The 25,916-nt window shown below is 38.8% G+C and overlaps 1 protein-coding gene across 1 annotated transcript; it reads right to left on the reverse strand.

Moving 5' to 3' along the window:
- Window positions 1–23,982: 23,982 nt before the first annotated feature.
- LOC110911719 lies at window positions 23,983–25,484 on the reverse strand. The gene is made up of 3 exons (XM_022156347.2): window positions 25,310–25,484; window positions 24,599–24,706; window positions 23,983–24,429 (listed from the first exon to the last, which is right to left on the reverse strand). Exons 1-3 carry the CDS (start codon window positions 25,394–25,396, stop codon window positions 24,229–24,231), a joined length of 396 nt encoding a protein of 131 aa, XP_022012039.1. The 5' UTR covers window positions 25,397–25,484; the 3' UTR covers window positions 23,983–24,228.
- Between the last annotated feature and the right edge of the window lie 432 nt (window positions 25,485–25,916).

Here is a 25,916-nt window from a genome sequence, read left to right on the forward strand (position 1 = left end):
TCACAAATGAGTCACTTGTTGATCAAGTGTAGCCGTTTGCGTAATTAATTGAAAGTTTCCGCAATGAAGGGTTAAAAGCGTCAACATGTTAATTCTTACCTCTGAGTGACCTTTAAACAAACCGATAGCTTCATGATAATTAATTATACTCTTGGGAATGCCTAATATTGGCCATTAAGGGCTTTTATGCCTATAAGTGAAGTTACACGCAACTTTGCAAGTTAGAGGGACTAAAAGTGTCAATATATTTAATTATACCTCTGAATGACCTTTTAGCGAACTCGGAGCATCGTGATGTTTAATAATACTCTTAAGAATGCCTAATATGGATTAGATAAGGCTTTGATGCTATTAAACGATGATATGCGCAAGTTTGCGCATTAGAGGGACTATTTGTGTCAAACTGCAAAAGTCTATCGATTCGTATGGTATCAAACCTTCCGGAATATGATCATAAGTTAAACATGCCCTAAATATCCTTTACATAGCTTAGAAATAGGCTTAGAGGTGTTTGGTGCGCAAAAATAAACTTATTTGGTCAACAAGGACTAAAAGCGTCAAAAAGTGCACAAGTTTGCATTTTCGCGCATATCTTACGTTCTGAATATATCCGGACATCCAAAAATTTATGTAAGCATTAAAATATTTTATTTTAATGTTTGGCATAATAAAATTCCATTCGTCGCGTAATTTGGTTCGTTTTTCGCGTCCGTTCGTGTTTCGTCGTAATTAGCCGAACAACGTGGTCGTATGGCCAAACGAACCGACATCCGACATATTTTTAAGCATGTTTCATGTTACCTATATTTTAACTTCATAGTAGAGCCTTGAAATGAGGTTAACGGGCCTTAAACGTGCTAAACATGACCTTATACGCTCACAGGGACCATTTCTACAATTTATCAAACTTTTCTTGCTGATCTGGGTAGTAGGCGGGCCGCGTAAGCATCCCTTGAGACTTACGCGGGCCGTGTGAGTCCACCAGAGCTGCAAAACTTGTTTCTTTGATTCAGCAGTTGGGTTTCTTGTTTGCACATGGTTTTAATCAATTCTATGGGCCATTTTTGGGCCCCCATAGTATTAAAAATCAGGGGGTATGATGTGTACGGTCCAGATCAAGGCTCGTTTATCAAGTAACGATCCTAACGGTTCTCAAAAACCTATATATACCCCTTGATCTTGGCTTTCATTTGCACCTCATATCATTTCTGCTTGTTCTCTGATTTTGGAGAGGATCTTGAGCTTCTTGAGAACCTCCTTCAGTCCATTGGACCTTTGTAAGTGTCCTTTCGTGACTAGTTTATTTTATTTAGCGTTTATAGTCGAAAAGTCAAACGTTTTCGATAAACGCTTTGACTTTTAAACGGTTGAGCCATTGTTCGCAACGAACATGGTTACGTGACCGGAATTAGGTAGGTGTTAAACCCTCAAAAGGGCACCTCCTAATTACCACGTTTACTCAGTCAATTGTTGGGTCAAACTTCTTAATAAAAAGTCAAACGAGTCAGTTTTTACTAATAAATTCATAACTAATAATACAGAAGTTATGGACCATATTTTAACACTTAAATAACTTGGTAATTAATATAAGAACATGTTTAAGCATGTTCAACCCGACAATTCTGAGTCTAGGCTCGGTTCGAAACCGAAAGTCGCAAAAGTAGACTTTTGCTTTGACTTTCAGTTCTGACCAGATTTAGCTTAATTTAGATATGCCTTAGAGTTCTTTTAGGACCAGGTTATATGTTAGTATAACCTTCTGTGGTTATACAACTTGGTTCATTAGTTATCCGATTCATATGCATGTTTCCATTGTATGCCAAGATGTTGACCGTTATGCCCTTTTGACCTAAAAACGAGAATTTTGAAAATGTGAAAAGATAATAACCTTGGTTACTGAATTATAAACTTGTCCTTAAATTTTCACATCAGTTTGAGGTCTAGATTAGGAGTTATGCTCAATATCGTAATTAAGAAGCTTTTTATTAATTAAACGGCATAATTAGCATATAGCCTATTTAAACCTAAATTTGATACCAAAATTTTTACCCACTGATGTAAAATAATATTTTGGGATTTTTGAAGATTTTTAATTATTTTTAGGCTGAGCATAACATAGGGTTCTAGCTTTGATTCGGTAATTGTCGGTTTTGCCCTTTTGGCCTATAAAATGAGTTTTACATAACATCTTGATACCAAACCTTTTGCTACTGATTTTATATGATAAATAAAATATTTTGAAACTTATAAACTGACCAAAAACTCAGATTTCCTGTTTTAACCCAAAAATCGCTTAAAACCGACTTTTACACATTTTAAGCGCATAGTATGAATTAAAACCATTTTTATCAAATGAGACTTAATACCTACTGATATTTTTAGTAAATTTTTATACTTTAACAGTAAGCAAAAGTTTTAAACTCAGATTTCCAGATTTGACCTTTTTAAGCTTATGTGAAATTACCAAAATGACCCTACGGTGCATAGTTTGGTTATAAATGATAAATTTCACATATATGCAATACCCTACTAATATAACTTATTAAAATTGAGTATTTTACTGATTATATCAGACCTGAAACTCAGATTAATATTTACTCCCTTTTATAACCTTTAAAATGAACAAAATACCCCTACAGGGCATAATTTGAGTTTAAATCCATTTTGGGCATAATGGAAGGTATCCTACTGATATCACAACATATTTAAGGCATATTAACCTAGGAAACCTGTTCATGACTCTTTTGATTACCCGTTACGCATATTTCACGTTCGGTGCAGTATATGTAACTAGTTTGCATGAATTAGCCGAAACGGGTCAAACCTTATTGTTTTTGTCTCAAAATCCAGAATGTGTTTAGTTTACCCATATTATACAAGTCTCCAAACTTGTCGGGTCTAAATCACATTTTAATCTGGTCTGCGCTTAATCTTTCGTTTTGAACCATAAACCTTTCCTTAAAACTAACCGGTCTAAGTTTCAACTTAAATAAGACCCGTTAGGAATCTAATAGGTTAATAAAACCTTCGTTCTAGATTAAGAGCCCCAGTAAAGGTACTTGTGCTTGCTGATTAGGATATACGGCGGAGTATAAATTGCATTTTAAGCTCAGGTAAATACTTTTAACTTATTTTCCCTTATACGGGCTTGGGATACGGTATTATAAAAATACCGCTTGGTCGGGTGTAGAAACCTTTTAATCGGAGATGATTAAATTGCATAATCCCGTTTTAATCAGTATTGCTTGATAACAAATAACATTGGGGGTTAATGACCGTGTCCTGGATATCCTTGGCTCATTTAAAAAGTGAATGGCCACAACTTAAGCACAAGGTGTAGGCATAACACCTCCTGTTGCGTATGTAAAATATATACTCACTCATAAGGGTAACTTCTTGTGAGATTATATTTGTGGTGTGTCGATTAATCTTGATCGGTATGTATATCACCGGCCCTAAATGTTGGACAAATATGTAAATCTGATACAAGATTTTTATTAATAAAATTGTCCCAAGTTATAAAAGAATTTTTGTGCCTTGTGCATTCAAATCAATTTTCTTAAACATTTTCAAAATGAGTCAGTTAATTGTATTTACCAGTGTAAACTGACGTATTTTCCAAAAAGGTTAAGTGACAAGTACTGTACGAAACTGGCTGGGAGCTCAGCGCATTAATAGGGAATCTTGCAAGTTCTAGATGCCTAAAGTCTGTTGAACAGTGTTTATCTTTCTGTTTTAAGATCCGCCTGTGGATCCATCTTAAAATCCGTTTGTAATGTTTGATGTTACTTTTGAATCGGATTTGTAATTTATTTACTTTAGAATTCCGTTGTGCATTGAACTGTGATTATTTGACTATGATAATATCAACTACGTCACGATACTCCCCACCGGGCCCACCGGTAATACGTTGAAATATCGGGGTGTGACAAAAACCTTATAACAAATCACCCAAGAAAATATGATTGGTTTTCAAAAAAGAATTCGTAATTTGTGTTCCTGTTTTGGTTGCCACCTAAAGATAGGCGACGGTATTGTTTTAAGACTACACAAGATAACTTGTGTTAGGGTCCTAGGAAGGTTATAGTTGTCACACCCCAACCGATGGCGGAATCATCGGGGCGCGGTACTAGGCGAATCAGATTACTCAAGAGAATCCATAACAACTATATTGCGATAATATTTATTACATTTGTCATCCCATACTAACAAACAATACAATCACATAAGTTATCACAGATTTCCTGTCCTCTCGAACAATTCAAATCCGACAACCTAGATTTTAGGTGTGTTTCTAGACTTCCTAGCTTGATTTGATGTAGACTTCGACTAATCCTGCAACATACGTTAAATTATTGTCAATACGAAAGTATTGGCGAGTATACAGGTTTGATATGTAATAGAATAATAGATTAAAAGTGCTGCGAATTTCCATATGCATAAACGTAATACACGACATATATACTCACAAAACTGATACTACCTGCTAAGTCCTCGATGCTCGACTCTTCGATGGCATAACTAGACCCCGTCGGGCGCAATAGTACTATACTAGTCGTGGTGGGACGTCACGAGTATAAGTCCTAGCATACATGCAACTAGCATCACGTATATCTATGCAAACAGTTATTCGCAAGTGATAGATTGACAATTTGTTTTACTCGTTTGATAAGTTCGATTTATAAGGAACATATGTTACACCCGAAATTCGATAAAAACGGGTCAAGTTACTCACAGTGCGAATTCGGTTGGCTTGACGGGGTGGTGCCTGAGAATGTCCTGATTTCATACTAATTACATGAGTATTGGGTTACGCGTTAAACGGTATCGAATTACATGAAATTGGACAAGATTGGATTGGAGCTGGCCCATTCGGATGGACCGCTCGATTGGCCGGGCTGCTCAATCGAGTGGGCCGTTCGATCGAGTGGGCCGTTCGATCGGCTGGTCCAGCCGATCGGCTGGGCCGCTCGATCGACTGGGCCGCTCGATCGGCCAGCCTGTCCAGCTGTTTTCGGCAATTTTCGCGTGTTCTTCGGTGGTTTTGGTCGAGACGTTGTCGTGACGTGTTGAACAACTGAAACTCCATCAATTCCGACCTGTTCTAACGGCCGGGAACCACCCCGTTTCATCAGAACTGGCCGTTTTTGGCGGTTTTTCCGTGTTTAACCCGAAACCGGTCGTCTTTTAGGCAGGATTCAGATCCTTGACCAACACAACACTAAGAATGAGCAGAAGGTCGGTCTAAGCTCTGTTGCTACCGTTTTTATGTATAGATCTGATGTGAAAACCTTGATTATTCTTGCGGAAGTCCTTAGATCTGAGTTGTTCTTGGTGGAATGAGGCCAACATTTGAAGTTCATAAGAACTTTATGATGACATCACCCTAGAACATCTCAAATCTGTACTTCTTGATTGGAAAACATAGATTTAGACGAGGTTTATGCAAAATCGTATGGAAACCATTCGGATCTGGGTTGTTTTTCATGGGATGACATCACTCTTGAAGAACTCCATGGTGACATCACCCTAAAACACTCCAAATCCGTTGATTTCATGGTCAAAAGTCGAAAATCCAAAGGTAGAAAGATGAAAGAATGCATATCGATCAAGGAAGTAAAAGATTCGAGTGGAAAACTTACAAGAATCGCGAGAAATCGAGAGATTAAAGGGCTTGAACGTCTTGGTCGAGTAGCAGCAGCAACAACAAGTGTTTGGGGTGAAAAGAGGGGTATTTATAGGCAAGAAGGGAGGAAGAAGGAGGAGAGGTGGCCTGGATCGGATGGCCCACTCGATCGGCCGGCCCAGCTGATCGGATGGCCCGTTCGATCAGCCGGCCCAGCCGAATGGCTGGCCTGTCCGATCGGCCGGCCCAGCCGATCGGCTGGCCCGTTCGATCGGCCGGCCCAGCCGTTCGGCTGGTCCGTTCGATCGACTGGCCCAGCCGTTTGGCTGGCCCGTCCGTACGGAAGCCTTTCAATCCTCGTTTTTGGTACGTTGCGATAGTTTGGGCCACGTTTTCATATATTTATATTATTATTTATTTATTTATCATAATTAATCACAAAAGGGTCGCATATACGCATCTATATATCCAATTCTCGGTGTGATGATCGAGTTACGCGTGCCTTCGAGTGCGTTCTTCGATGTGATGAGCCAAAATGATTATCGGGGCACTACTTTCTCGTGTTGCCGTCATCGTCACGATGGCTGGAGACATGGTACTCACCCGATAGTCTTTGTTAGCGTTGCTTGTTTACGTTTTGACACCTCACGGCTATCGAGGAGGGTAGATTAAACACTCACTCAACATCATCGTGAGTGTTATAATTTATGAAAATAGGTTTGTAATAACGATAGAATATGCGTAATTATTCGATTATACTTCGATTTAGCGATATCTGATATAGTTACATTATGATCCGAATCTCTGGTGCTAGGCGTAACGAGTGTATCGAGTAGTAACAACGCACGAAGGTGCGGGTTGTCACAGTCTCCCCTGCTTTAGGAAATTTCGTCCCGAAATTAATCCATTAGTAGGGTCGTAAGAGTTGATGCGAATGAGAGTAGCGATTAAAAGCGTCTAGATAAGCGAGCGATCGATTAAGATTCGGCGAGCGAGAGCGGTGAGAAGATACGATTCGAATAACCAAAAGCGATGACACACACAAAAGCGACTCCATAACGTTTTAAACTTACCGATAATCGATTAACCTTCGAAGATATTTAGGAAAATCCCCTCATGGCGCGGCGCTAACTGCATCGATGTCCACACCAGCGCTATGGGGAGGGTTTTTGTTAGTTTGATAACAGATTTTGAGTTATACACTTTAAAAGAATTTGGTGGCAAAATAAGTTTTAAGAAAATTTTCCTACAACGTGAGTTCGAGCTGAAACTCGATTGTCGAATCATCGTTTTCGGGAAGATTTCTTTTTGTAATTGCAAAAGTTTTAAGGAAAAACTGGACTTATGAAACTTCCATTGGGCACGGAGCTAAACTGATTCGATGTTTTCTCCATGTTGTAAGGAAATTTCACTTGTCCAACGGTTTTAACAAAATTTTATAAAAATCGGTTTTCTTTAACAGTACGGAAAAATAATTTACATCGAGCCCCACGTGGCACTTTCCCACGAAAGTTTGTTAATATGATTAAAACACTTATATATAGGAAGTACCAGCGGCGTATCCACCATGTTTTACCCATATTACCTCCGTTTCGTGAGGCGGTGTCACGCGCGCCGATAAGACACAGATAGAATTTCGATCCCTCGGTCCAAGCGATAGGACGCTAGACCGAGTCTTGAATTGAAGCGGTTTGGATGCAGACAAAGCGTTAATAGCGAGTGCGAGTAGTTCAATCGTACCAAAACATTGATATGGCACAAAGGGTTAGATGACGATGGATAAGCGATAGCGAATGACGCGATTTCGATTCGACTAGGTGCGATTTCGATTCGACTAGGTGCAATTTCGATTCGTTCCACATAAAATCCACATGGCATGTTTCCACGGGAGTTGCAAATATAGAAAACACCACGTTTCCTATATTAGTTTTGTCTCGTGAAGCGATGTCATGTACCCTAATTCTACACAACTGCGATGACCTCCAAGCGATAACCGAATATTGATAGGCAATAGACCCTGATAGATGATAAGTGATGATCGCTGCGTTGCGAACGATATGCGATTCGATTGAGTTGAATACACCACAAACAGTAACTATTGCTAGCCCGCATGGCCTTTTTCCACGAAAGTCTGCTAATATGGTCAAAACGCCACCATGTTTCGACCCTATTAGTTTTGTCTCGTGAAGCGAGGTCATGCTTGTTAACATAACACAGATAACACGAGTATCGATGAGTGATAGCGACACGCGATGAGAGTATCGAGTTGATGAAATAGGCGTGAAATGCGTTAAAGCGAAAAGCGGCGAGTGATTTTCGGTACTCGTCTAGCGATCCACAATAAGCGATCCACACCAGGCGGTATAAGTTCACACAATAGCCAATAGCTAGCGTTAAACATTGCGAGATAAACACCAGATACGATTGCGATTTCGAGCCATATATCGAGTGATTTAGATTGCGAGATGGATCTAGCAAAACTGCGATTGAGTTGCGTTCTAGACTTACGACCAGTCTTGCGTTACTCCAATTGCTCTTCGGGGTGAACTTACCCAAGTCCATCGATGTGGCAATTGTGTTGCGTACGCAGACTTACGAGAAGTCCCGCAGTGATGCGATTTAGTTTTGTTACGCCTTGCGATCGATTTGTATCGTGTCGAAAATAACCCTTATAATATAATAGGTCTAATAATGTCCAACTCCACATGGCACTTTCTTCACGAAGCTTCGGTAGTATGGTAAAGCACACCTTGCGTTACCCCTACTACTTATGCCCCGTGCTTTGGTGTCACGCTTCGTTGACATGGCCAAGGCCCTTGATCATGCTTTTAAACGTTATGGCACCATTAGAACTTTACTACGATCTCCGTGCACTGACCAAAATAATCCCGTGTGCACCCGCGATCAGTTGTTCCTTGCACGTACATCGTACCTCATTCTAAGAGTGTTGTAAGGGTAAAATACATTATATAGTACATAGTGCTAGCGTTTAGACGGTGCTCGAGTATAAGAGAAATAGAATCCACATGCGACGATAGATGAAATAAGCTCCACACATAAAAGAAAACGATAGAGATAAGTCGTATTATTACAACAACATTAGAAGCAAAATGACGTTGCTGTGGAGGACACCTGCGGAGACTGCGGGTGTTGCTGACTTCCTTCAGAGTTGCGGTCCTGCGTGGCAGTGCTGTGTATGATGACCATACCAGTTGCAATTTGTGCAATAGCGACAATTTGCTTCTGGCGGGTGATGATACGTGCACGTGTAACACAGGGGATGGGGCCCATTGTAAGCACGTTTCGGTTGAACTGGGACTGATCGGAGAGGTTCGGGTTGCGGCAGTCCAGTTGCTGAAGAGTCTGGGCTCACGGTCTTTCGTTTGCGGCTAGGTTGCGCTTCCTGAGATGATGCAGTGTCGTTGTCGGATTCGCCTGATGATTTGACGGAGACATTGACGGAACGATCCCTAGAAGAACCTTCAGAGGAGTAATCGGATGATTCCTCGTCCGATTCGCCAGAGGAATCGTCGGATGAGTTGATGATGATTGCTTGATGAGCTTGTTTGACAGGCTTTTTGGAGAAGAATCCGTCCAAGACTCGTTTGTTGTTGATCTCTGCGGCTAAACGATAGGCTTCTTCAATGGTAGCAGGTCTTGCAGCTTCTACAAAATCACCCACACTCTCAGGTAAGCCGCGGAGGTACTTCGCGATGGCTTTCCTTGAAGTGTCAACTTGACTTGGGCAGATTGCACTAAGCTGCTTGAACCTTGCTGTGTAGTCAGCATTGTCACCTTCGGTTTGCTTGATTTCCCAAAATTCATTTTCTAGCTTCTGGACTTCATGAGGAGGACAATATTCTTCCTTCATGAGTTCCTTCAGCGCGTCCCAAGAGAGGGCGTAAGCTGCGGAGATCCCACGTTTATTGCGTTCGGCGGTCCACCAGTCGAGTGCTCGTGATTGAAATACCCCGGTAGCACAAGTAGTACGAAAACTATCGGGACACCCACTTTGTCGAAGGGTGACTTCGATAGAATCGAACCACTGGAGCAGTTGGGTCGCACCTCCTTCACCTGTGAATTCCATCGGGTCACAGGCTTTGAAGTGTTTGTAGAGGAAAGTAGATTGCGGCTCTTCCGTCTTAGAGTCCTTCGCGGCTCGAGCGTTGCTGAGAGAGTGCACTTGAGCGACAATTTGAGGAATGAGCTTGACCACTTCCTTGGTCACAAGCGAGGCAATCCTCTTATCGGCGCTTCGTTTGGCTCTTCTCCTAGCTATTCGTTTCGAGATAGAGTTGTCGGAAGGCATCTAGACAGAGAGAGATTTGGAATGAGATTCGTTCATAATGATTTCGAGTTTACGATGCGATTGAGCGCGGTCGAAACTTGTAACGTGCAATATAAATAGACTTCACATAGGAGCCACATAGGAAACACGAACTTCCTAGACTTTCACACAATGTCTTGATTGTACTTAGATATGGATAGTTGTAGTTCATACTTACACACACATATATTACGGTTTAGAATGCGCGAGGACGCGTTAAGGGAGGGATTGCGAGAGAAATCGGACAATTGGACATTAGTCTTGTTGCGATCATTCGGTCTTTGTTTTGGATTGCGATGGGTGTGCGAGTTGTGCGCTTTGTAAAACAGGGAGCGAAAATTGATAATCGCAATTAAACACATAAAACGTAACCGAGTTCATCAAATCGTAAAATCCGAGGAGTTGTAGGCTTAGTAAAATACCCGGAGTGCCTCGGGTGTTTAGGCGTCGACTACCCAAGGTAACTCAATCACACTCAACAAGTTCGTGCATACGCGTTGACTATGGGGGTTTATGCTTCCACTGGGATGCAACTCATGGCATTCATCCTCCAAGTCATCGCGAGGCTCGAGTCATTGTGATGGTCGAGTCCCTGGTGAGAGCTTTTTGAAAAATATTTTAGGGAGTGGAACGGTTCATTAAGGTACGGGTTTCACCCCTAACTTAACAGTTTCGTTCCCAATTTGTGGTTACGCTCATCGAATGAATCCGAGAGCTTCACTAGACTTTCGAAAGGGAGGCTTTCGTCGAGGTATGGATGTCACTCCTGACTCAACGAAAGATTCTCATGCTAGAAAAATGCGCTGAGTGAGCAATCCTATCGAGAGTTACTGGTTTTCACACCTGGTCTCGACTGGATTGCTCGGTTGTGAGATGCGAGTATTTTCGAAAACATGTGTATTATGTCTGCCTTAGGAAAGGCTAGTAGTATTCTAGCCTTAGGAAAGGCCTCTTCGTGTGAATTTGTAGTATGCGGGGTTCACACAAAGTCATAGTTTTTGCAATTTCGATCAGAAGCATCAGGTAGGCGCAATACAAACCCTACTGGGTTCGTACGAGGCAGCCTGTGGGTGCTTAGACTATAGACTAGGTCATTCTCTAAGACGTCGACCCGGACTAGGTCGAGTCTCGCCTAATTCCCTATAGTTATGGCTCTGGTCACACCCCAACCGATGGCGGAATCATCGGGGCGCGGCACTAGGCAAATCAGATTGCTCAAGAGAATCCATAACAACTATATTGCGATAATATTTATTACATTTGTCATCCCATACTAACAAACAATACAATCACATAAGTTATCACAGATTTCCTGTCCTCTCGAACAATTCAAATCCGACAACCTAGATTTTAGGTGTGTTTCTAGACTTCCTAGCTTGATTTGATGTAGACTTCGACTAATCCTGCAACATACGTTAAAATATTGTCAATACGAAAGTATTGGCGAGTATACAGGTTTGATATGTAATAGAATAATAGATTAAAAGTGCTGCGAATTTCCATATGCATAAACGTAATACACGACATATATACTCATAAAACTGATACTACCAGCTAAGTCCTCGATGCTCGACTCTTCGATGGCATAACTAGACCCCGTCGGGCGCAATAGTACTATACTAGTCGTGGTGGGACGTCACGAGTATAAGTCCTAGCATACATGCAACTAGCATCACGTATATCTATGCAAACAGTTATTCGCAAGTGATAGATTGACAATTTGTTTTACTCGTTTGATAAGTTCCATTTATAAGGAACGTATGTTACACCCAAATTTCGATAAAAAGGGGTCAAGTATACTCACAGTGCGAATTCGGTTGGCTTGACGGGGTGGTGCCTGAGAATGTCCTGATTTCAGACTAATTACATGAGTATTGGGTTACGCGTTAAACGGTATCGAATTACATGAAATTGGACAAGACTGAATTGGAGCTGGCCCATTCGGATGGACCGCTCGATCGGCCGGGCTGCTCGATCGAGTGGGCCGTTCGATCGAGTGGGCCATTCGATCGGCTGGTCCAGCCGATCGGCTGGGCCGCTCGATCGACTGGGCCGCTCGATCGGCCAGCCTGTCCAGCTGTTTCCGGCGATTTTCGCGTGTTCTTCGGTGGTTTTGGTCGAGACGTTGTCGTGACGTGTTGAACAACTGAAACTCCATCAATTCCGACCTGTTCTAACGAACGGGAACCACCCCGTTTCATCATAACTGGCCGTTTTTGGCGGTTTTTCCGTGTTTAATCCGAAACTGGTCGTCTCTTCGGCAGGAATCAGATCCTTGACCAACACGACACTAAGAATGAGCAGAAGGTCGGTCTAAGCTCTGTTGCTACCGTTTTTATGTATAGATCTGAAGTGAAAACCTTGATTATTCTTGCGGAAGTCCTTAGATCTGAGTTGTTCTTGGTGGAATGAGGCCAACATTTGAAGTTCATAAGAACTTTATGATGACATCACCCTAGAACATCTCAAATCTGTACTTCTTGATTGGAAAACATAGATTTAGACGAGGTTTATGCAAAATCGTATGGAAACCATTCGGATCTGGGTTGTTTTTCATGGGAAGACATCACTCTTGAAGAACTCCATGGTGACATCACCCTAAAACACTCCAAATCCGTTGATTTCAAGGTCAAAAGTCGAAAATCCAAAGGTAGAAAGATGAAAGAATGCATATCGATCAAGGAAGTACAAGATTCGAGTGGAAAACTTACAAGAATCGCGAGAAATCGAGAGATTAAGGGGCTTGAACGTCTTGGTCGAGTAGCAGCAGCAACAACAAGTGTTTGGGGTGAAAAGAGGGGTATTTATAGGCAAGAGGGGAGGAAGAAGGATGAGAGGTGGCCTGGATCGGATGGCCCACTCGATCGGCCGGCCCAGCCGATCGGATGGCCCGTTCGATCAGCCGGCCCAGCCGAATGGCTGGCCTGTCCGATCGGCCGGCCCAGCCGATCGGCTGGCCCGTTCGATCGGCCGGCCCAGCCGTTCGGCTGGTCCGTTCGATCGACTGGCCCAGCCGTTTGGCTGGCCCGTCCGTACGGAAGCCTTTCAATCCTCGTTTTTGGTACGTTGCGATAGTTTGGGCCACGTTTTCATATATTTATATTATTATTTATTTATTTATCATAATTAATCACAAAAGGGTCGCATATACGCATCTATATATCCAATTCTCAGTGTGATGATTGAGTTATGCGTGCCTTCGAGTGCGTTCTTCGATGTGATGAGCCACAATGATTATCGGGGCACTACTTGCTCGTGTTGCCGTCATCGTCACGATGGCTGGAGACATGGTACTCACCCGATAGTCTTTGTTAGCGTTGCTTGTTTACGTTTTGACACCTCACGGCTATCGAGGAGGGTAGATTAAGCCCTCACTCAACATCATCGTGAGTGTTATAATTTATGAAAATAAGTTTGTAATAACGATAGAATATGCGTAATTATTCGATTATACTTCGATTTAGCGATATCTGATATAGTTACATTATGATCTGAATCTCTGGTGCTAGGCGTAACGAGTGTATCGAGTAGTAACAACGCACGAAGGTGCGGGTTGTTACAATAGTCTAGGTTAAAGCATTACTAATAACCTAATTCCCTATAACCATTGGCTTTGATACCAACTTTTCTGTCACACCCCGACCACGTAAAACAACAAATCGTGGCGGAAATGTCGGGGAGTGTTGTAACAGAATCATTGTTTCACAACCATGGATTAAATAGTTTCGTTTTGTTGAATTATTGAACTCATTGTTTTATTACAATCAGATAAATACAAACGATTGTTTCTCAAGTTTTAAAGTCGCTAAGGCACAAGTCCGTCCTATGTGTCACATGCATCAACAATCATCACGTAGTAGCACCTGAAACATATGTGAAAATAGGTACGTTGGCATAAAAATGCATGTGAGTAACATAGGATTTGTGTATTAGATTCATGGCTTTGGATAACACAAGAAAAGGTTTTATGTTTTCAAAAATAGCCATGAATCCTTGTAAAAGTTTTGTTTCTAAAATGCGTCGTTTTGGTAAAATGTTTATAGTATATACAAAATATACTTTAGTTTCGAGATAAGCGGATGAGTAGTATATCTAAATATACTTTAGTTTTGAATAGTTAAATGGATAGTATATTTATATACTTTGGTTTCAGAAATATTAGATTTGGTAGTACATCACAAGTATACTTTGGTTTAAGAATGCAAGTATCGATAGTATATCAAATCATACTTTGGTTCTTGTAAACAACATATCAATTATGTTTTGGTTTGAAAATAGCATATCAACTATGCTTTGGTAGTATATTTACACATACTTTGGTTTGTGAAATAACAATGTCGGTAATATATCAACTATACTTTTAGTAAATAATATCACGTTGGTAGTATGTCGGAACATACCTAAAATCGTGGTTTGGTAGTATATGAAATCATACTTTAGAAAAACAATAGCATATCAAATTATGCTTTAGCAAACAGTATCACGTTGGTAGTATATCGAAATATACCATAAATGGCGATTTAGCAATACATTCAAACCTAAGTGCATCAAACTACACTTTAGAGACTATAGAAATACCACAAAGGCAAATTCTATTTGGATAAAATTTGGTTTCTGACATTACATACAACAGGAATGGGGTGTCTAGTCCTATAGCGCTATATCGTACTATCAATCGGCTCGATCATTGTTAATGAATGTATAAGTAAACATATGAACAAACAAATAGTCGTAACAAACTTTGGAAATCAGTGTTTAAACCATGGATAATAATTCAATTCGTCAAAAGATAGTTCTATGCATGTGTAACCACATAGTCGAAATCATGAAAATAGCGTATCGGCACATATGTATCACCCCAAAACATTTGAAAACGTAAAAGAGGGGACTATGTACTCACTTGATATTGCAAGTATCCTCGATTAAGTGTCCTAAGAAAGCTCGGAAATCAAGGAAATCAAGTGGTACCTAGTAATTGGATCGCTAGTTAAACAATCGGCACCTAAATCGAAAGATTGGGTAGAATGAGGTCTCGTAAACCAAATGAGCATTGGAACCCATGTGATATGGTTTAACGAAGCCTACATTCTAAATCGGAACCTATCCTAAGTGCTTATGACCCGTTACGACCCATTAAGGTAGCTTAAGCTACTTTAACACGTCGTTTGCGCGAAAGCACGTTCAAGACACCTAACTAGTCCTATGACAAGTATTATATGCCCTAACATGTTTAAATATGTTGCATAATCTGTTTAAGTGGCAAAAGTTAAGTTACATATGCTTAAATACCAATTATGCATAAAAAGGGCATTTTGGTCATTTTCCTAAGGCATATAAACTACCTATCATACAACTAATTAAATTAAGTGACCATAAGGTATAACCTCGGAAGGTTATTCCCTATACAACCTATGGTCACTAAACATGCTTGGTCGGATCCTAATGATTGACCAAACGGGTCGAGTTCGAAAGACTAAGCGGTTGTCAAGACCGCTTGACTTACGACCCTATACAAGCACTAGACTAAAAGTGACGAGTTAAACATGTTAAAATACGTTTAACTAAGTTAGAAAACAGGTTTTGATATCAAAACAAAGTGTTTTGATACCCAAGGATAGTTTCGTCTCAAAATGCGCATAAACGGCATTTTGACCGAAACTTTGACTCGTCACTTCGACTAATCAACGTGGTAATCATAGGTATAGTCACAAGGGGCAATAACCATCGTGATTACGCTCACGTTGCAAAGTTTGAACGAACTTTGTGTTAACCAATTCATGGTCAAAGCAGAAAGTCAAACATTGTTTGACTTTCATGCTTAAAAAGCAATAAAAGCATGAAAGAAGCTTACAAAAGGTCCAAGCAATGAAGATTTGATCTCAAATTACTCAGGTATGAAGCTTCACAAGGGAGAGCTTCAACTTAGAGCAGAAATGAGATCAAGTGTGAGGAATGAATGAAGAACCTATGTCTATTTATAGTAAGTTAGGATGAATGATATCATTCCATGTGCTTAGAAGGATCAATCTTGGCCCTCCATTTGTAGACATGGTTTTTAAATACAATGGGGACCCAAAACCAGCTCCAGGTATTGAGAAAATTGCATAAATAACCCTGGAATTGAAGTTGGTTGCTGAAAATAATTCTGCTGGAAATGGGCTCTGTCACGTGGCACGCCAGGGCGTCCTGGTTCTAGCATGTGGCGTGGGGGAGCTCAGTTCTAAGTTTCCAGAATTGGCGAAACAGGTCCCTACATGCTCAAAACTTGATTTTCAGCACGTTTAAGCCCCGTTAACCCCATTTTAAGGCTCCACAATGATGTTATAGCATGGGGAACATGAAATATGCTTGAAAACATCTCGGATGTCGGTTCATTTGGTCGTACGGTTGCGTTATTCGGTTAATTACGATGAAAACTCGAACGGACGCGAAAACGACCCAAATTTCACGACGAATGGTATTTTTGCATTCCAATCACTAAAATAAAATATTTTAATGATTAAAAAGTTTTTTGGATGTCCGGATATGTTCAAAACATAAGATATGCGCGAAAATGCAAACTTATGCACTTTTTGACGCTTTTAGTCCCTGTTGATCAAATAAGCATATTTTCGCATATCGAACCCCTCAAAGCCTATTTCTAAGCTATGTAAAGGATATCTAGGGTATGTTTAGCTTATGATCAAGTTTCGGAATGTTCGTTACTATACAAATCGGCATAGTTTCGCAGTTTGACGCAATTAGTCCTTACGATCGAATAAACTTGTTTTCGACACACCAAACCATCCAAAACTTATTTCTAAGTTATGTAAGGGTTATTTAAGGTATGTTAAGCCTATGTAACTATTCCGGAGTGTTTGTTGCATTTAACTAATTAGGTTTACGCATCAGTTCGCGTATAACCTTCCAGAAAGCGATTTAAAGCTCAAAATCGAACAAGAATTGATATGTGCAAATGATACACATATTTATACAAATCCCAAATATGAAACTCAATATTTCCTTGGTTTTGTATTTGTATGATGGTCGTAGTGACACAGGTGTTACAAAGGAGGTCCTCACTTCCGACCCGCTCAACCCACATGACTCATCGCCTACCGTCGACCCAACCCCGTACCGTCACTTAGTCGGGTCGCTCCAATATCTTGCTTTCACAAGACCCGACATCTCGTTCGTCGTCAATAAACTCTCTCAGTTTATGCACTATCCCAAACAATCTCATTGGCAATCCCTCAAACATGTTCTTCGGTATCTATAAGGAACCATTCACTTTGGTTTATTTCTTCACCGTGGCTTACCTCTCAATCTCACCGCGTTCTCCGACTCCGATTGGGGTGGAGTTCATGATGGTGGTCGCTTCACCACTGCCTACATTCTTTATCTAGGCTCCAATATAATATCATGGCGTTCCGCATGACAAAAATCAGTGTCACGTTCATCTACTAAGGCCGAGTATAAAGCTCTTGCAAATGCCGCTGCCGAGATATCGTGGGTACAAAACTTGATATTAGAACTCAATATCCCGTTAACAAACCACCTACACTAATTTGTGACAACACGGGTGCCACCTATCTATGTGCTAATCCTGTCTATCACTCTCGTATGAAACATGTGGACTTAGACTACCACTTTGTTCATGAGAAGGTTTCCAACGGTTCCTTACAAGTGCTTCATATTAATTCCAAGGATCAACTAGCGGATGCTCTTACGAAACCTGTCGGCCGAGTTCCATTTCTTCATATTCGGTCCAAGATTGGCGTCTCCAATGGAGCCTCCATTTTGCGGGGGCGTATTACAGATAAACATAAATAACAACCTTCTTATACAATTTGATTTATATATATCTTATATTCCTTATTCAGAGCTAGCAAGTCAAAGTAGTTATAGATTTCCATGTTGTACTCCTCGAATTCCTCATGTAAAGTATATTTATATCTTTGTAAATTGTGAATGGAAATGTAATCTTTTCACCAAACTTTCTCTGTTACCACATGGCGTTCAGTTTATCCCATGCTTGACGGGCGGTCTCTGCGGAGGCAACAATAGGTTGAATGGTGTCGGAGAGAGTTCCAAGCAGAGCGCTAATGATGATTTGATCTTGTCGGAACCAGAGTGTGTACTCCGGATTCGTTTTTGGAACATCGCCAACAATCAGTTTTGTGGGTTGGTTTGAATGGCCTGTGATATGGCGATCCGGATCAAGTCCTATGAGAGTGGAAAGGACTTGTTTTCTCCATGTGGTGAAGTTTGATGGTGTTAATTTGATGGGGAAGTGTTGGGTTGCAGTGAGTTGAATGATGGGATTGGAAGAAGCCATGAGAAGTGAAATTGGGATTTTATAGTAGGATCGAGAGGGACTCAGTGGAGTGTAGGAGGCTCGATACCATGTGGTAACAGGGAATGTTTGGTGAAAAGATTACATTTCCATTCACAATTTACAAAGATATAAATATACTGTACATGAGGAATTCGAGGAGTACAACATGGAAATCTATAACTACTTTGACTAGCTAGCTTTGAATAAGGAATATAAGATATATATATATAAATCAAATTGTATAAGAAGGTTGTTATTTATGTTTATCCGTAATACCATGACCCCTAGACAACTCAATTTACTCAACACACTTAACATGCATACCATAATCACAACCAGACGAACAACGGTACTTGCAGTGTTTTTGTGCGATGGCGCCTCTACAAACATTGCATGTGGACTCCGGATATGGATTCACATAAAGTAACGAAAGCGTGTGTGTGTTCTTCACGACACACGCTTTCTTGCAAAATAGTGCATGTCACATGCACATCATAGTCACAAACATCACAACGGTACGATTCACCATTGGGATCACACTTAGTTCCACACACGTCACATAAACGTCTTCCACTAATGTAAGGTGGCTTGGGGAGAAGTTTCAATAGGTGGTTTGGGTGTGATTTGAGTTCAACCTCATCTGGTAGAGAGGTCGAGGATTTAGGGTTTAAGGTATTGTAAGCACAGTGGATGTGAAGATCATATTCACAAATGGAACAACAAAAACAAAAGCCCGAACCAGTTTTGTCACACGAGTCGCAACGGAAAGATCCTGATTTGTATGTTAGAGATGGGAATAGGGAGAGGGGGTGATCCGGGTGTGACGGATGGGTCAATGAGCGTGAGGCGTTGAAGCATTGGTCGTGAAGGAAGAAATTACATTCACTACACGAGTAGACCGGGGTGCCGGTACAAGGAAACTTGCAACCGTTACAAGTGAGTTGTGCACCTTCCAAGCAAATTTTGTGAATGGAAAGAGTGTGTGGGTGGCTAAAGTGCTTGTAGCGTTCCATATTGGTGGGTGGATTTTGTAAAATAAGACTTGTTTTGAATGCCCCTTTGTTTTCTTGAGCCAACAAAAAATTATGAAGCCTAAAAGTACCATTTATGTGGAGCTTTTGTGCTTTTCATTTTGAATTTTGTATTTAATAAAATAATATATAAAAAGAAAAGCACAATTCTTTTCTTGTGCTTATGCTTGGTGCTATACTTTGTTTGGAAGCCTATCTCGGCTAATTTTGGGGGTTTGGATTATTCGAATCGAACTTTTCAAATTAGCTTTTTTTTTTACTTTTTTGATTTTCTTTTTATTTATTTTGTGTTTGAAACTCGAATTCAAATAAATTTGATTTAATTCAAATTCACTTTAAACAATAAATTATTTTGCTTTTATTTTTAAGACTACCACAAATTAATTATTTTTAACATAAAAAATATACTAATCTGCAAAATTTTAAACTGCCAATATGTCAAATGATCAAAATTTAGAAATTAGGTTAGTTACTCGTAGCAGCGATGTTACCAATGTAAGATAGGTAAAAATTTACGTAGCATGAACTATTTGTAATTAGACTTGGCTATGTCATTAATTAATAATGGACCTATTATTAATTTATACTTTGACCCAAATTTAGAAGTTATACGTGTGTATCTATTAAAAAAGTTAAAAAACAATGTATAAACTGAATTGGAATTTCGAATCAAATCGGAATTCATAAATTCGTATTTGATTTGATACGAATCAAATTCATTTTTTTAATTGAATTCAAACCTTGGTAATCGAATTATGAACACCCCTAGGTAGCAGTTTCCCATTGAAACTGACTTTAAAACTAAAATGAGTATTAACTCCTGATTAGGCTTATCTAATTCTCATGATAAATGATTACTCGGTTAAGTGGGAGAATGTTAGATTAAATATATTATTGTGATATTTAATCTTGTAGCCATATAATCATTTATATAATATCTAAATCAAAATATATTATACCTATTATATAATTAGTTGGTAATTGTTGATGGACCATATTACCCTTATTAACTAATTAGGTTTCCTCTTTGCTGTATATATAAGGAGATAACTGGAGATGTAAAAGGTTAGACAATTATCATAACCATAACATCATTATTTCCGTCCCTCTCTACACCACTCTCTCCATCCAAATTCCAACCCTAGAATTCGGTTTCACCATCACCATCTTACACCCTAAGGAGGAACTAGATCAAGCTGACAACTATGTCGAACTCAATGGCTGCGTCTCTGACTGGATCTCTGCTAACCTGTCTGTTGTTGCAGGTATTTCTAATATGTTTTCCATTATGTTTGTACATAACTGATCAACACATCGTGGTTGGATGCCACATCATTTCCACGCCCTCTTTTCGCGTTGAGATCCATGACAGGGTGTTGAAATAAATTTGGGGGTGTATGAATAGATTTTGCCTTATTTATATACTTATTATAAATCTTCTCTTTTTTACTTAAATTTCAAATTTACCTCTTATACTTTGAATAAATAGGCATTTAACTCATTTAGTTTGATTTTTGTTTAAGAATTTGCATTAGTGGAATTTTTTTTTAATAAAATATACCTCTTTTACTTTGAATAAATAGGCATTTAACTCATTTAGTTTGATTTTTCTTTAAGAAGTTGCATTAGTGAAATTTTTTTTAAAATTTTTTTAATACGCATGTGTGCTTAATTTTTTCTCAACATTCCAACATAAATTTTATTGAAAACAAAGTTGTATTCAAAATAGAGTATTTTTCGATATTGTAAATTATAACGATTGTTGGTATAGTACCGGTACCGACCAGTGGCGGAGGCAGGAGTTTATCCTATTGTGTCAATTTTTTTCGATACCCGGATTTATAAAAACCCGAAGTAAAAAAATAGGATTGGTCGGGTCGAATTCCATAATAAAAATCAATATCATAATAAAATTTACAATGTCACTGAAAATAACACAAAATAAAGAGTAAATTGCCAAAATCGTTCCTGAGGTTTGGACATGAGTTTCATCCGAAACAACTTTTTTTAGCATATTACCCTTCACTTTTTAGACTTTTTGCCATGTGTTTTCATGTTTTGTATACGATTCATAACGTCTTCAATAAAGAGTACATTTTATAGTTGTTCGCTACGTGTTTTCATGTTTTGTATACGATTCATAACGTCTTCAATCGCAGCTTTCATATAAACTCTTTTTCAATATAACAAATGTAAGCATCAGTCAAATAATCATCTCCCAATCGGATTACGCAAATTCATCTTCTATTTGTTTGTCTTTGTTGAACATTAATTTGAGCGGAACTTCAAATATATTGAAGCACTTCAATCATGCGGTTTTTTTTTTTAATTTAGTTTAACAATTGAATTAATTAATTGGATATGGGCTATAATAGTTATTTGGATTAAAAAAAGTTAGAAAATCATGGGCTTTTTAATGATTTAAAGTTTACTATTTAAAAATTTACCTAATTGGGCTTATTTGTTAAACCATAAATTTGTTTATTATATAAAACGTTTAGAAAAAAAAAACAATGGTGTCGCTCATATTATTCTATCACGCGATACATATAATATGCAAATTTGAATGGTGCCTACCAACCCCGTTGCCGAGTATGTGGCTCTGCCAATGGGTAACCTGACGAACTGAACCGCTATGGACATCGATGCTGGTATAAGTTTTATGGTTTTTGATCTATGTAAAACACGTGTCGATATCCTTTGGGACTTATCATGACTTTAATTTTTTCTAGTTCCCTCTCGGTTTGGAGGATTCAAATTTGATACTGTATTCTATGCCAAGTACCGGTATCGTGTCGATTTCCCTTGATGTCGATTTCCCTTGACCACAATTTTGGGCCCAATTCTTTTTGTTGCCCGAGACCTGAATCTTTTTTAGACTTTTTGGAGACGGCTTTGAGATTCAGATGAATCAAGCCCCAAATTATCCTAAAACCTAATTAAATTGAGCTCCAAAATCATCAGATGGACTTCCAAAAATTATCCGATTCCGCTCCAAAATCATTTTATTCGGTTCCAAAATCATCGGGTTTAATTCCAAAAACATCTAATTCAGGTTCTAAAATCATTGTAATCAAACAAGATTCAAACCTAAATCATGTCTACCAAAGGTTCTAACTTACTGTTTGTAGCGTAATTTGTTCTATAGTGTATAAATTAGATATCTAGGGTTTATGAAAATGATTTTGCATGGTGCTTTGTAATTACATTTGTAGTTAAACTAGTAGGGTAAATGTTAATGGTATCTTGTTTTATGAACTTATAGAGTAATTGTGTCTTTTTTTTTTTTTTTTTTGAACTAGTAGAGTATTTTTATGATACACTTGTAAGTAATTTTGAATTTTATGTTATTTGATGAACTTGTAGAGTAATTTTGTCTGTTATGTTTTTTATGAACTAGTAGAGTAATTATCGTGCACTTGTAGAATAATTTGAATTGTACGTTGTTTGATGAACTTGTAGAGTAATTGTGTCTGTTATGTTTTTTTTTTTTTTTTTTTTTGATAAACTAGTAGAGTAATTATGTTGCACTTGTAAAGTAACTTGAATTATATATTGTTTGATGAACTTGTAGAGTAATTTGAATTTTATGTTGTTTCATACACTTGTAGAGTAACTTTAAAAGAATAGTGTTTGATACACTATGAATAATCACTGTAGTATAATGTTAGCATGATTTCTCTAATAATAAAACAATTACTCTAGTTACAAAACTATTTACTCAACTTTTGATATAAAAAAAAAAAAAAAATTGAACATGTGAACTTCATGTATAAGGTTACCACACTCTTCAAATCGGAGAGCCTCGTATCGGCCCACTCTACCCAGACTATACTGTCTTAATCGGGCCCACACTGGCCTCAAAGTTTGGCTTTTTTGGACGTTCCCCCAGAAAACCATACCACCAGCTGTCACTTGACAGTCGTTGTGCCACCACAAGAGCAGAACTCTCTAGCGTAACATACGATGGGACGAAAACCCGGTTGGGCTCGGTAATCGAATTAACAACCTCACACAAGACCTGGTCCAAATCCTTCATTGCCTGTATCCACCCCAATATGACACAAGTGAGAATTGAAATTGAGTCTCCATTGGAAAGCTCAAGCCTCCTACCACTAGATCACAAGTGGGGGGATCTCTACTTTTGATAATTACTTTACTAATAGAATAATTACTCTATTATTCTCGTAGGGTAATTACTCTTTATTCTACTAGAGTAATTATTTCATCTGTTTCTTTTGCATCAAAATCACGTTGGTTCAAAATCATTATGTAACTACAAATTAACAATAAAAACCGATTCACAAGGCTCAATTGAACAATCAAATATGATTTGCAAGCTTCAACTCATCATTCAAAAGCTTCACTTCATCCGACTCAAAATTTGCAATTTTTAAGGAACTTCAATTGATCGATCTGAGAAGCAACGAAAATCATAATCAAGAGAGTGCTCAAATCACATTTAGCTCAATTGAACCCTCTGTATTTACGATTTGCAAAGCCTGATTTGCCAATCAGGGTCGTTGATTCAGTTTTGTATGCAGTTTGAGGAAATTACAAAACTACCACCGCTCTTTTTCATAAACTCGCTCATGCACTTCGCACGTTTTGCATGATAAGGTTATTTGTATTTGATCTTTTGTCAAGATATAATAACACCTTACTTACCCATTTTTGGGTGTTGGTATAATTTTTCATCATTTATAACATTCCAAGTTGGCAACAAACTAATTATTTCATCCAAGTATATATTTATTTGTTCAAAAATATTATGAAATGGCTAAAGAACAAATTAGGTATCCTCACAATAAAACAAGCATTGCATGTTTGAAATGGTTCTTAGCAAAGCATAGCTATCGTATCGAGTCGATAGGCTTCACCTTCTCATATTGATTCCAGCCAACTCGCGTATGTTTGGTGCTTGGATTTAGATAGTTTTATTTGAAGACTCTTCATCAACCGTTGAGGTAAAATTGCGCCTTTCATCAGAGTTTGCAGTGATAACAGGCATCCAAACATCAGCTGTATCACTCAAGAGGGACTTCACCTCCACATCAGCCGAAGATATCATCTCATCTACATGTGCCAGCTTGGCAGATAGTTTGTCCAGCTCAGCAGCTATCTCCAACTAAATATTTACCAAGATCAAAGACGATGTTTTAGCCGTGAGTAATGGTGGTAAAATACGTATCAGGTACAGTACAATTTGGTACAGACAGTTACACACATTTAGAAACAGCTAAACAAGGGTTTGAGATTATTTCATGCTTTTCAAAAGAACGAAAAAGGTACCGTACCTCATCAAGATTTTGTGTAGACTTTGAAGGAACCTTGGTAACTTCTACCCCAAGTGCTTCAATCTTTGCACGCAATTCGACTTCTTCTTCATTAGTCATTGATTCCACCTGAAAACTCAAGAAAAAAATAACGAACAAACGCCCTCAGATAAGTAAACAAGGTAACGTTTTCGGCCAACGAGTTATGAGATTCATATTGTGGGGCTGCGGGAGATCTACATATCCATCCTCTGTATACACCTATAATAACAATCTAACGTTTTCGGTCAACGACTTGTTTTGTTTTTTGTGTACAGTATAGATGATACAAAATACAGTTAAGATACTAGTACAGAGTACATATATTCTTAAGAACATATTGAAACCATGATATTCAAGATAAGATAACCCAGTGAAGTGAGAAATGAACCAGGGAATCTTTCAAACTTAAAACTTAAAATTTAAGGAATTTTCTGTTGTGGATTTGTGATTGCAAATCTAGAACTTCATGTTCATGTCCCAAACATAAACGAATAATCCAAAGAGAGCATATAAATCTTCCATCAAGAGCAAATAGCAATATCAAATTTAGGGTAAATAACGAAACCCAAATCGCACAGCTGCATCAAACACCCAGATCATCAAAATCCAGTAGATCAATAGATACAGAAGAAGATCCCCATTAATTCTACGAAAATAATAAATTTAATTCTAAGAAAAATTGGATAAAACCTGTTGGAGGAGATTGGAGAGGAGACCGAAGAGCTCAGTGTCTGGGAGTGATGATGATGATGAAGCATTCGTTTCTTCTTCCCCCATAATCGTATCTTCTTCAGATGATTTCGATTTCGATTTCTTCAACCAACAATCAGGCGTTTTACGTTACACTCAGGGATGCGATATATTTGGTCGCTTAAATTGAAAACTTATATTACGCACCGTGTGTTCTGGCGGGTCGAAACCTAAAATAACTCGAATTTGTACCGTCAAATGTTTTGAATATGTACAGTCAAATATCTTATCCGACTCGTTTCCAAGCAAAAACCTACGTCATAACTGTCACACCCCGATTTCCACACGTTTCACCGGTGGGCCTGGTGGGGGATTACCGTGACGTAGTTGGTAACAATATAGTCAAACAACACAATATTTAAATGCACAGCGTAAGCATAAAGATAGATTTATTTCAACCAACAAAATGCAATATCCAAGTATCACATAGTAGCTGAAATAGATCCACAGGTGGATTAAAAAAAAAAGAGATATTGTTCAACAGATAATGGCATCCAAGCTTGCGAGACTCTAACGATGCTAAGGAGTGGCCAGCCAATTTCGTGTA

Source organism: Helianthus annuus, chromosome 15 (genome assembly GCF_002127325.2).
Source record: "Helianthus annuus cultivar XRQ/B chromosome 15, HanXRQr2.0-SUNRISE, whole genome shotgun sequence".
Taxonomy (NCBI): Eukaryota; Viridiplantae; Streptophyta; class Magnoliopsida; order Asterales; family Asteraceae; genus Helianthus; species Helianthus annuus.